The following is a 12,627-nucleotide window of genomic DNA, read 5'->3' as shown; positions in this document are numbered from 1 at the left end:
TAGCTAGCAAATGCATTCCGGCATTGTGAATGTAATAAATAAGTATATTGAGTGAACTACAGCCATAATCCACATCTAATATCAAACCACAGATCCTATGAACCCTAACCAGCAGTAAGAAATTAATCAGTTATTTAAAACAGTGATTAATTCAGCTCGGAAATACAGTTAGCACCGCCGGTTAGCCGTTAGCTATTGCAGCTAATCCTCTTCGCTACCTGTCAAAATAAAAGTCTCATGCACAACCATTGCAAAAAAAGCCATGAATTTAATATTTAACGTTTTTTATGTTTAACTATTTTTTATATTTAATAAAAATTAAAACATTTAATTTGAAAGGAAACTTTTGTGTATTTGCATATAAAGTGTCTTAAATAATTGACTTTGGAATGCATTTACATTAAATGCACTTGTGTATTCTCTTCAAAGGGCTGTGTGGTCTGTTTCAGCCTCATTATGTAACCTTACTCATTGTACTATTAATAAACTAAAAGTATCGGTATCAGCAATTTTATATCAGTTTTATATCGGTATTGGATCGGAGCTGAAAAAAGTGTATCGTCCCATCACTACTTCATATTGTTTGACATATCTATATATGTTTACCAAAATATTTATACTACAGATAACACTTGCAGTAAGTGTACATCAATTAACAAGTAACTGTGCATTCTTCATTATATGTGATAACTGGAAAACAATATGTACTTTTCTTATTTGTTTTTTACTGGAGTGGCTTCTGCAGTTAAGACTGAGCTGAATACATAAATAAAATATTTCTCGTTAAATAATAATAATAATAATAATAATAATAATAATAATAATAATAATAATAATAACAGGATTATCTGATATTCTGCTGGCACAGCTACAGACAGTGGAGGGAAAACTGAGCCTCGTGTTAGTCTCACTTAACTTCTAACAGAGAAGAGAGAAATAAGCTCATAAACTCTTAACTATTACATAAATCAGTGATTTCTCTACAAAAACACTTTTTAATCTGTCTTATACTCGAATTAATAGCAGTATTTTTTAACTTAAAACATGTTTTTAACCACTATTTATTCATAAAACACGGAGCTCAGCACCTACCCGCAGCACAGAAACACACAGACCGCTGCTGAGGTACGGTGGCTCAGAAAGACCAAACGTAGCCTAACTGCAGTTCACCACTAAACAGCAGGGGGCGCCAAAACTTCATTTAACAGCATTAAAGTGCCTCATTTTATAAAGTTCATCTAAAACAAAGGTATTTTATTACTCTGTTACACTTACACCAGTAAAAAACGCTGTAAAATCATTAAGTTATGCTTTAATTAATTATTAGAAGACAAGTTTAGACATTATTAACCATTAAAATGCATTAAACAAATGGCTAATTAGATTATATTAATATGGTTACAGTAGAACTTTATTACTGTGCTACACTTGCTTCAGTAGTAAATATTATAGCCAAATAACAGATTATTATATTCTAATTATTCTCAGTTTTTTGCATTCTGATAAAATATATGATTTTGATGTATCATAACAATGTCCAGTTTCTCAAAGCGCCATGCATTATTATTATTATTATTATTATTATTATTATTATTATTATTATTATTATTATTATTATTATGTATTAGTTAAGGGGCTGTTTAATAAAACAGCCTAGCTAAAGATACTGTAAACAGTTTAAAAATGATTTTTCAATTAGGTTTACTATTACAGTAAAATAGTGAGTTTTCGGTTAAATCAGTCAGCTAATAATTATTATAAAAACACTAGAGAGAGAGAGAGAGAGAGAGAAACTTCTCCATACCTTCTGTAGTTCAGCTGATCCTGCTCTTCCTTCGGCGCTGCGGGAGAAACAGATCCGTGACTTTCCCGTCAAAATAAAAGTTTGCTCGTAAAAATATAAAATTTAAAAGGAGGAGAAGGTCAGGTACGAGGTGGAATTTCACTAATAATAATAATAATAATAATAATAATAATAATAATAAGAAGAAGAAGAAGAAGAAGAAGAAGAAGAAGAAAAGGAACATTATGACATCACTCTTTGATCAACTTTACATTGTTAAAAATACATAATTTAACAACCAGCATCATATGTTACATTAAATAATATAGCTAAAAGCCACAGATTTTTACTGTTCGCCTAGAATAAAACATGCTGTCAGTAGCTCAAAGAAATTTCTTTATAATGCTACTTTTAGAGTTGTGTTACAATTTCTTACCTTTTCTTTTATCTATATTATTTAATGTGTTTCAGTTTCAAATAGCTATTAATTAGTTTTATACTCTTTATTTTCTCAAACTAGTTTATAGTATTTTATTTACAGACTCAAAACTGATTTTTATATAATTTTAATGGGCCGTTTATTTTGACAGAAAATCTTTTTGGATTCTGGCCAAGTGTTGCTAGAATCGCAAAGGTCCTCTCCATGAAGCTCAGCCTCATCCGGGTTATGGAGAGCCCCGCCCACTAAAACTCTCATTTTTTCTGTATAACTACTTCTCTGGGGTTTTTCTTTAATAGACCTCTTTCACGCAAGGAGGAGGGGTCAAGTTCCGGGCGAGGTGATGTGTAAGCGTATTTCCGGTTTGCAGCACCGCTAGGAAAATGGATGGCTTTTATTATTCCTCGTCTTTGGCTGAACTTCCCCGCTTTAGGCAGGATGATGTGACCAGAACTGTCGAGGAGCTGTCGAGGACCAAACGAGCCAAACTCGATAAAGGATACAAGTTCTTTTTCGAGCAATTTATTTTTGATTATGAAGGTAAATGGATGCAGTTCTGTAGTTTAGGTTAGCCAAGTTAACTAGCCTGCCTAGCTAGCTTCTTAGCTCGGTGCTCACTTAACATTCTATCATTTAAGCCTTTATCAAACTGTTTGTTAATTCTATTGTTAAATAAAGCATATAGTGTACTGTTATAAGTGCCTGTCTTATGATATTGTGTGTTTAGTGTCCAATGTTGTAGAGAAGGAGATCCGTGTTAGGGCTCGGTGCTACCGGTCCTTAAAGAAAAGCGAGGAACCACACAAGCTAGAGGTCCAAGCTCACGGTTCAGCTATCTCACGGTTCAGCTATCTCACGGTTACAGCACTGCAGTTCGCTAAACCATCTTAACTTCCCCAAATAGATTTACTAGTTATTATTAGAGTCTGATACCCTGTTGAGTTTTATGGACTCTGCCAACACACACCTGTTTAGCAGCCGCTTGCCTTCACGGATGGTTCCTAGTGCCAGTCTTGAGGGACACGCATGGATGAATGGAAAGTCATGTTTTTTTAAATACACATATGAAGTACAGGATTAAGCTAATTAAAGTGAAATTAAAATGGATGCGGACTACAGTGGTTGTTTCTAAATGTTCTGGGGTATATTTTAGTAGCAGTATTTTGCTAGATTACATCCTTCTTAATAAAACCCTTAATCTATGGTACTAAACTACACCCCATGATTTTCTTCTGCTGTTGCAGTTCTTTGTTTGTTCAGTTCAGCAGTAAACATAACTACTATTCTTCATCTTATTCTACTTTAACACAGAGGTAAGGTTTACCTAAGGTGAAGGATAGGGTTCCTAGTGTATGTGACCCACAAACCCAAAAGCACAGTTGCTTTAAATGGACAGAGCTCTTTTCCTCCTAATCCATAATCAGTAGACATACAATTTAAGATATGATTAGTGAAGTATATTCCACCAGTTATGTATTTAATTGGTTCCATTGTCTTCAAAGAGCAAAACATTTTAAACCTGTGTCAGGGTTTGCAGATCATATACATAAAGTTCCACTGTTTGTTTCCCAAGGACAATGTACATGTATAAAATGATAGTTATTCTGAACCCATTACACTTATGGCTTTGCACCACTACAGATATCTCTGGTTGCCGAAAACATAACACACCTCAAATGGCACATGTGTACATGTGCAGCTGGTAAAGGTCTGTGTAACCATACAGTTGCACTGCTATACCAGACTGCCCATTACAGTACAATGGGAATCAAGGTTGTCCCTATCCCAGTTGCATGCACAAGCAAGCCTCAGACATGGCACAGACCTCGCACTCAGGTAAATAGCTCATGTTAGTAATGACTGAAATTATTACACTTACCCAAGAGTCTTTAAAGAATATTTAAAAGCATGGATTTATTTTAGGGTATCCAACCTGAACCTGTAGATCAACTCTGCGTAAGAAAGCCAAAAACATCTGGCAGCAGTGGAATTAAATCAACACTTTACAAAGCATACACAGGTGACACATGCACACACACACACCAAATCAAATGCAACACCAACAATGTATGTCATATGGTGTTTGACCACCACAAAGTACCAGAACAGCTTTAATGAGTATTAATAGAAATATACATGAAAAATTTAAGAGAACACAGCTAAAAGTATCAGTGTATCTGATTTTACTATTTATAGGAAAATGTTTGAGTAAAATGAAATTTGCTGTTTTATTCTATACACTACTGACATTTGTCCAAATAGGAAAATATTGCCATTTAGAACACTTATTAGCAGAAATGTGAAATGGTGAAAATAAAGAAAAAGATGCAGCAGGGCTTTCAATAAATATTTCCAGGGCTGAATAGTCTTTAGCCTCATCAGTCACTGAACATCAACCTAATTAAATTCTGAACCAGATATACAGGTGCATCTCAGAAACTTAATATTATTTAAGACCAATTGTATATAATATACAGCTCTGGAAAGAAATTAAGAGACCACTTCAAAATTATCCGTTTCTCTGAGTTTACTATTAGGTATAGGTTTATGTTTGAGCAAAATGAACATTGTTGTTTTATTCTACAAACTACAGACAACATTTCTCAAATTCCAAATAAAAATGGTCATTTACAGCATTTATTTGCAAAAAAATATAGAAAAAAAGATAAAGTTTATATTTCTTTGCATTATTTAAGGTCTGATAGCACTGCATTTTTGGTCATTTTGACCATTTCTCATTTTCTACAAATAAATGCTCTAAATGACAGGACAGGAATTTGGGAGAATTGTCTGTAGTTTATACAATAAAACAATGATCATTTTACTCAAACAAATACCTAGAAATAGTAGAATCAGAGAAACTGATCAGTTTAAGGTCTTAATAAAGACCTTAATAAAGACCTTAATAAATCTTAATTTCTTAATAAAGTATTTATTGGCCTTAATAAAGTAACTTTTCAATGATATTCTACTTTTTGAGATGTACCTGTACCAGATTATATAAACAATTATTTACATGTTAAATTGGACATACGACATGAAATCTCAAAATCAAAATGTTAAAAGAAATAACATACATTACATTACAATACATTAAAAAGAGCCTTTTTTCAGGGCCACTTCCTGAGGAGTCTGTAATGGCCTCTGCATCTGCCATGCACAGTTTGGACCCACAACCCCTTGTCTGTCAGGTTCTTTTGGAGCTGACAGAGATGACACTGGTAGAATCAAAATTTGGACTGGTGCCACGTGGATGTGTTTTATCCTACCAGTGTCCCCCAGATAAAACTATTGACATCAGCACACACGTTCCAGCTCCTGTGTTCCCAGATCTACCACAGAAAAATTACAGGCTATCACAAAATGTACATTTTGTCCCCAATGTTCACCACTTTTACCATCTGCAAAGTCTTCAGGTATCAAGGGAGCTGTCCATTTCAATAGAAAAGGAAACAAGGGAACAGAGCAAATGCAAACTATGGAACCTTATGCGCCACCCACGTCTCACTGCCAGTCGCTTTCATGAAGCTGCGCACGTCCGTGGAGAATCATCTGCCCAGGCTCTGTCTTTGCGCATGCTAAAAGGAGTGTGTCAAACAGAAGCTATGAAGCGTGGACTTGAACTTGAGCCTGAGGTGCTGACAAGGTACGCTGAAAGCTTCAAGGTCAATGTGTTGCCCTGTGGTTTGGTGGTCCACCCTGATGCTCCCCATCTTGGTGCCAGTCCTGATGGAAAAGTGGTTGATCCGACAGAAAACCCACCATTTGGAATAGTGGAAGTGAAGTGCCCCAATGTCGACTCAATCGCCCATGTTCACCATGTTCGACTTGCTGGTGGAAAAGCGCACCTGAAAAAGTCACACAAATACTACAGTCAAGTTCAAGGTCAGCTAGCAGTCACTGGCCTGGCTTGGTGTGACTTCATCACTGACACCAAAAATGACTTTACTGTAGAGAGAATCTGGAGAGATGAAGCATTCATTGAACAATTGAAAGAGAAGCTGGACCTGTTCTACTACAATGTATACATTGAGGCCTATCTTTCCAAATAATTTTTTTCCCCCCATACATTTTTTTCCTCTGAACATTTATACAGAAGCAAAAGCAACCAAATCTGTTATTACCTGTATGTTGCAAAGTTTTAGTGCCTACTTTTAAAGCACTATGTTGTGTTAATTTCGTGTTTTTTTCCCCCTGCAACTAATAGCTAAAAGTCTTATGTTACATCTGAGGAATGTTTGAATTTTTTTTTTCTTTACGTAATAAATTTGAATTGCCAATGGGTATGAAAGGTGCTATAGAAATAAATTAGCATAGCCTTGCCTCTGAGAATAAAATGGTGCAGAATTAATAAGGGTTGTTGATGCCAATGCTTTTTACACACACACACACACACATTATATATATATATATATATATATATATATATATATATATATATATATATATATATATATATATATAATAAAAAAAGACACACACTTACTTTTTGATTGAGGGTGACTGACAAGAAGGGTGCATGATGCTCCAGTTAGCGTGGGTTAAGTTCCATGGGTCCTTGGTAGTTCGCCAGCAGGCAGCAGTTGGCCCATATTTGATTAATGCTGCCTGCTAGGGTGAGAGGAATTACAGAGTCAAATATATGGAATTCTTTTACTCTGCGAATGACTCGTTCTACCAGAATCCTCAACCGTGCAATGGCTTGAGTTTGCTCTGTCTCCTCCTTTGTAAACTGAGCCTTGTGTTTGAAAGGTGGAATAATAAGTTTTGCTCCAGCAACAGACAACAAGTTTTCAATAAGAAAACCTTTGTCTGCCATGACTTCATCACCTTCCTCCAACAGATCAATAATGCCAGACAGCCTAGTGATCTCCTTGTCTGAGACAGCACCGGTGAAAAGCCTGGAGACAAAGGTGACGACACCACTTGGAGAAACCCCAATGAGACCCTTGAAAGTTGTGTGAGACTTGTACGTGGAGAAAGTCTCACAATGCAGAGTGATTGCATTTGGTGACTCACAACGCAGCTCAGTACAGTCCAAAATGACTCGGACATTCTGGCAATATTTTCGGAACTTTGAGGGAAGGTGTCTTCTCACTTGTTCCCGTGTCATCCATATTGGAACTGAACCAAGGACTGCATACAGGTAGTTGGCCCACGTAATGATCACCCTGCTTACACTTGAAAGGCTCACTTCAAACATGTCAGCCAAAACTTTCTCCTTTAATCCCACTGCAGTGCGAAGGGAATACATGAAGAACTCGTCAATCAGCTGTAGCTTGCGAGATGGACTTGGTGTTGCATTCGCAGCGGCCTCTTTTCCCATTTTTTGCGCTTTGCTCCAGTAGATGAGTCTGCTTGCTGATGGCTCAATAGATCTCCAAAAAACAGTGAAGTGCTGCTCAGAAGGGAATTTGGTGTAATATTTAAAATTTTCATCCGAAACACAAAATCTGCTGAACTGCGTCCTGATGACAGTCAACCTCTCAAACTGCTCCTCAAGATCTTTGATTTTTTCAAGCAACTCCTCAACAGCTCCTGTTAATAAAAAAAGAAACAATTTCAATCAAAACATTAAGAAAATATCTATCTTCCTATATTTAAACAATTTGCAGCAGAACCATCCTTATACTCCATCTTGGTCAGATAACTTTAACTCAATAATAGGCTGTAAATCAGCTGATTAGTTAGATCGTAAGCAGGACACTGCTCTATAAAACCACAGCACTTTGAACAAAATAAACTAAGGAAGTTCAACGTTAGGAAATTTGTTATAAAATTAAGATTAAAGTGGATGATATCTTAATATTAATAAAGGTACAAAAGTAGCTAGATAGATGTATGAGGTTCATTATGTTAACTACATTTTAACAAAGAAAAAAGTATATTTATTTGTGTTTAATTCTTTTATGTAAGTTAAGTGGACAATACGTTAATATTAATAAAGAAAACTGAAAATCATAGTGTGAGGTAAATAATGTTAGATGTAATGTTATAAAAATTAAGATAAGTGGACAATTTCGCAAAATTATGAAAAAGAAATGTTAAGAATGATACATGAAGGGAGGTAAATTATGCTATAAAATGGATGAAATATTTATATAAAGAAAAAAAACATTTGTAATTATATTATTAAAATGTAGCTAGTTACGTAAGGCAAATAATGCTATAAATGAAGAAATAAAGTGGCCAAGAAATAATGTAAACAAATAAAAAAACGTAGCCATCTAATGTAAATTAGGTTATAAGAGTAAGAAAAAAGGGAATATCTTAATATTAAGAGAAAAAGGTGAGGAAAACATTGTACTTTAAACAAGATAAACTAAAGGAGTACAGTGTTATCAGGAAAAAACATGCATGTAAAGTCTGATTCAGCTAGCTTGATAACAGCTGTTCTATATAAAATGGACCGTAGCTAGCTAGCTACAAGCTTCTGTCTATTTTAGACAGAACAGCTGTTATCATGCTAGCTGAATCAGACTTTACATGCATGTTTTTTTCCTGATAACACTGTACTTCTTTAGTTTATCTTGTTTAAAGTACAATGTTTTATAGAGCAGTGTTACTAGCTTGCTAGCTAGGTAGTTAGCTACTCACCGGGAGTCGGCCGAGTCACGTAGTCGTGGTCCCGCACAGCCGCGCTCCCGTCTCCCTCTTCTTCCAGCACACCGACAGCCTGCTCCCCTATCGCGCCCTCCTCGTCCAAACGAGCAGAATCTCCGAGACGGGAATTCACTCTGCTGTACACAGACTGCCTGGCTGGCCGAGTCCAGCTAAAACGACGCGGTATCGCACCTTTCTTCAGCCACGTCTTGCCCTTTGGTGTAACGTAGATGTCCTGCGGCTCAAAATGAGCGCTACACACATGCGTGCTGTTCCTAAGAATTTTGAAATTCGGCCCCTCACTCCTTCTAATGGCTATCACCCACTTCTTTCTGAGTTCCTCCTCAGCTGGAAATGAGTGGAAACTCAAATAAGGCTGTTTTTGCTTGGAATTAGAGCACAGTGGTACGCTGCAAAAACACTTACTACTCACTTGCGCCATGGCGGAAGAACGAACGCTCCAAACGGAACTGAGTTTACACAGAAATGTCTAGACCGGAAATGTCGACCCCGGAAGCGAGAGAAAGGCCTATTTAACAAAGTAGAACAAAGTATTTCACTAAAATAGAAATGAAAACGTACCACTATATTTCCATTTTCTACAGCTAATCTTTTTATTCAGTAGATTTACTAGCATTACTGCTACTGGAGTTACACACAGAGCTCATTTAAAAAGATTAAAACTGCAGTTTATAAGATTTAACAATTATCTCTGTGGTGCTGAAACAGTTATGGTTGTTCTGTTTTTTTCTGTATAGTTGTACATTTTTATTTTATAAAGTATCAAACATTTATAAAAATACAAATCCAGTACAAACATTTTATCTTAAATTCATTTAAAATATTATGGTTACATTTTCCTTACATTTACCTTCTTGATGTCCTGCAGGTTCTTGAAAAGGAGATCGTACTGCAGCAGATCTTGTTTGTTGCTCACCTTGTCTAAAGTCTTACTATTTATGTATTCTGAAAGCTTTCTATGAATTGAGATCATTCACAGCTCCTCCCTGTAAAATCACTCTCTGACATCACAATGGACCGTCCTGATTTCTGTATAGAAGGGTACTTCACACTTGTAAAAGAATTTGAAACTTCACATGCAAATATCAGTTTAAACTAAACTGTAAAATAAAAATTATTTCTTTAAGAAATAATTTGTATATAGGATGGTGAATATTTTTAACACTTTAGTTCCAAAATTAGTTCAGCAAGCATTCTCATTCTACTACAAAATATTAGCCAATTTTGATTTTTTTTTTTGTTCACAGTTAAGTAAGAAGTTACTGATGTTGAGACTATTGGGTTTTCTGTTTAGAAATTTAAGACAAACACCTCTGGTTGCTTGAGTCACTTCAACACGTTATTCGACACAAAGATCCATTAGAACTAAGACATCTTCAGGATTCTTTCACTATGTAAGAGTGTTTTAGACCAAGATGTTAACAAATTATTCTTAATTTGCTTAGTTCTATTGGTATATAATATTATAATATAATGAAATCTTGTATTTCATATTTAATTTTTAATTTTAAGAAAATCTTAGTGGGGGGGGGGGGGGTGTTCTTTTACAAAAACCTTTACAATGAAAAAAATACCAAGAAAGAAACAATATGAGAGTTTTTAAAAATTGTAGATGAAACAATAAATAGTCAGGAAGTTTTAATAGTGGATTTTACAGGAGTTGACGCATTAAAATTTCTTAAAGGTTTTAAAAAAGGAAAGGTGTCTGGGAAAGGATGAACTCCTTGGAATATTATGAGGAATATTATTTTACCTTTTGGGACATTTTAGCTACTGACATACTGACTCTTTTTAATGAATTTGAATAATTGGACCGACTCACAGACAGCTTCAGGTGAGGGATAGTTAACTTACTTTACAAAAAAGGAGAAAAGACAGACTTGAAGAATTGGAGACCTATCAGACTTTTAAAGTTTGAGTGTAAACTTTTTAGCAAGATTTTATCCAGACAAATGTCGGTGGTTTTAGAGGAGGTGATTCACCCAGATCAAGCCTGCTACGTGCCCCAAAGGAAGATCACGGACAGAGAGTCAGAAACGTTCGGCTGATAGTTCTAAATTTAAACTTTACAAAAGCTTTTGATCGGGTCTCACACGAGTACCTGTTTCAGGTACTGCAAAATATGGGGTTCCCAGTGATTGGGGCTGTGTAAACGGGCACCTCAGAAAAGCGATCAGTGTACGCTCTGGCATCCGCCAAGGGTGCTCTTTATCTAGAGAGCCGCTGGTGCAGATCTAGAGAAAGGATCAATGGATTAAAGGACTAGACTTTTTTATGGATGACAAATTGCGCATTTATGTTCTGACATGACAGCAGTGCAAAGGGCATTGGATATGACTGACTGATTTGGAAGGGACTCGGGCGCTAAGCTCAATAGGAGCAAGTCTGAGGCCCAGCTCTTTGGACCGGGGAGGAACATACAGACTGACCTGGATTTAAATTTTAAAGAAACTGATATAAACATTTTAGGCGTAAAATTTGACAGAGACGGTGGTGGATGGGGTAACTGGACTGATACGATAGGGAAAGTTAGGCAACGTTTGGGGTTTTGGGCACTAAGACAGTTGACGATGGAAGGAAAAAATTTAATTACCGTATTTTTCGGACTATAAGGCGCACCGTATTATAAGGCGCACGATGAGTGAACGGTCTATTTTTAGTGTTAGTCCATACACAAGGCGCACTGGATTATAAGGCGCACTAAATTAAACTTAGCCGCAACGCTCCGACAGACCAAAATATTATGTTGAAGCACAGCAAGTACGTATTACTCCGCGACGCTCCTGACAACGGTAGCCGCAACGCTCCGACAGACCATAATATTATGTTGAAGCACAGCAAGTACGTATTACTCCGCGACGCTCCTGACAACGGTAGCCGCAACGCTCCGACAGACCATAATATTATGTTGAAGCACAGCAAGTACGTATTACTCCGCGACGCTCCTGACAACGGTAGCCGCAACGCTCCGACAGACCATAATATTATGTTGAAGCACAGCAAGTACGTATTACTCCGCGACGCTCCTGACAACGGTAGCCGCAACGCTCCGACAGACCATAATATTATGTTGAAGCACAGCAAGTACGTATTACTCCGCGAGGCTTCTGACTGTAATAGCGTGTTGTGCCGAATTCGGTGAATAAAACGGTTTTAAAACAGAGATAAAGATTGGATAAGTTTCATTTCTGGATGAAGTGATTTCCAGCGCTGTTTGGATATAACTGTGGATTACAGGAGACTGGATTGATGGATTCTCTTTAGTCTGGACGCGTTTTGAAGGTAGGACCTGTGGCTGAGCGCGGGTGTGTGTTCGGGGGGTGGCGGCAGTGACCGGAGAGCCTTTTATTACTGGAAACATGCGCTCTGACGCAGCTCTAATTCATGAAACATACATCCTACAGTAAAAGCACAGTTCTGGAATCCGGAGAGCCAGACGGTTCGAATGGTGTATGACATGACCGCATTCGTTGAAATATGGACGAACGATAAATGCAAATATGAGAGTTATGAATTATTAAAATCATAACCAAGGCATATTTCGCCCTAAATGTTTATTTTCTGAAAGGATATTCCGCTAAATAGGCTAAATAGCTCAAAAGCAGAGATTCTAAGCTTTAAAATGGTATATTGGATGTCTATATTGAACCTGTAACTGTTCATAACTATTCAGAAACACAGCAAGTTATGAAATATTAAATATTTCTGGCCCGCCGGTGGGCCAGCGCGTGTTAAGAGGTTAACTTTACTTAGAAGTGGGCGCTAAAAAGAAACAGTTTGT

At 36.6% G+C, this 12,627-nt stretch overlaps 5 protein-coding genes across 7 annotated transcripts in view; 2 read left to right on the top strand and 3 right to left on the bottom strand.

Moving 5' to 3' along the window:
* The window catches only part of LOC125801365 (zinc finger protein 239-like), a 362,996-nt gene that overhangs the window by 99,929 nt on the left and 250,440 nt on the right, over positions 1-12,627 (bottom strand). The window lies entirely within an intron of this gene.
* Positions 1-12,627, top strand: part of LOC111188530 (zinc finger protein 239-like) — a 214,745-nt gene that overhangs the window by 43,599 nt on the left and 158,519 nt on the right. The gene's annotated exons all lie outside the window — the stretch shown is intronic.
* LOC125801250 (zinc finger protein 271-like) overlaps positions 1-12,627 on the bottom strand; it is a 140,506-nt gene that overhangs the window by 23,631 nt on the left and 104,248 nt on the right. Inside the window, exon 1 of one of the 2 annotated variants that reach the window (XM_049477676.1) lies at positions 1,805-1,849. The exons of the other annotated variant lie outside the window; for it this stretch is intronic. The gene's annotated coding sequence lies outside the window, so the exon portion shown is untranslated. Of the gene's footprint in view, positions 1-1,804; positions 1,850-12,627 lie in introns of those variants that run through there. 2 annotated transcript variants of the gene reach the window in all.
* LOC125801263 (gastrula zinc finger protein XlCGF26.1-like) overlaps positions 1-12,627 on the top strand; it is a 114,495-nt gene that overhangs the window by 43,595 nt on the left and 58,273 nt on the right. The window lies entirely within an intron of this gene.
* LOC125801183 (uncharacterized) lies at positions 4,109-9,353 on the bottom strand. Its single transcript, XM_049477490.1, has 3 exons — positions 8,820-9,353; positions 6,709-7,760; positions 4,109-6,070 (listed from the first exon to the last, which is right to left on the bottom strand). The coding sequence occupies exons 1-2, from the start codon at positions 9,265-9,267 to the stop codon at positions 6,754-6,756; spliced, it is 1,455 nt and encodes a 484-aa protein (XP_049333447.1). The 5' UTR covers positions 9,268-9,353; the 3' UTR covers positions 4,109-6,070; positions 6,709-6,753.

This window comes from Astyanax mexicanus, chromosome 4, assembly GCF_023375975.1.
Source record: "Astyanax mexicanus isolate ESR-SI-001 chromosome 4, AstMex3_surface, whole genome shotgun sequence".
Lineage (NCBI taxonomy): Eukaryota > Metazoa > Chordata > Actinopteri > Characiformes > Acestrorhamphidae > Astyanax > Astyanax mexicanus.
The sequence above is the reverse complement of the archived record's forward strand: the minus strand, read 5'-3'. Positions and strand labels throughout refer to the sequence as shown.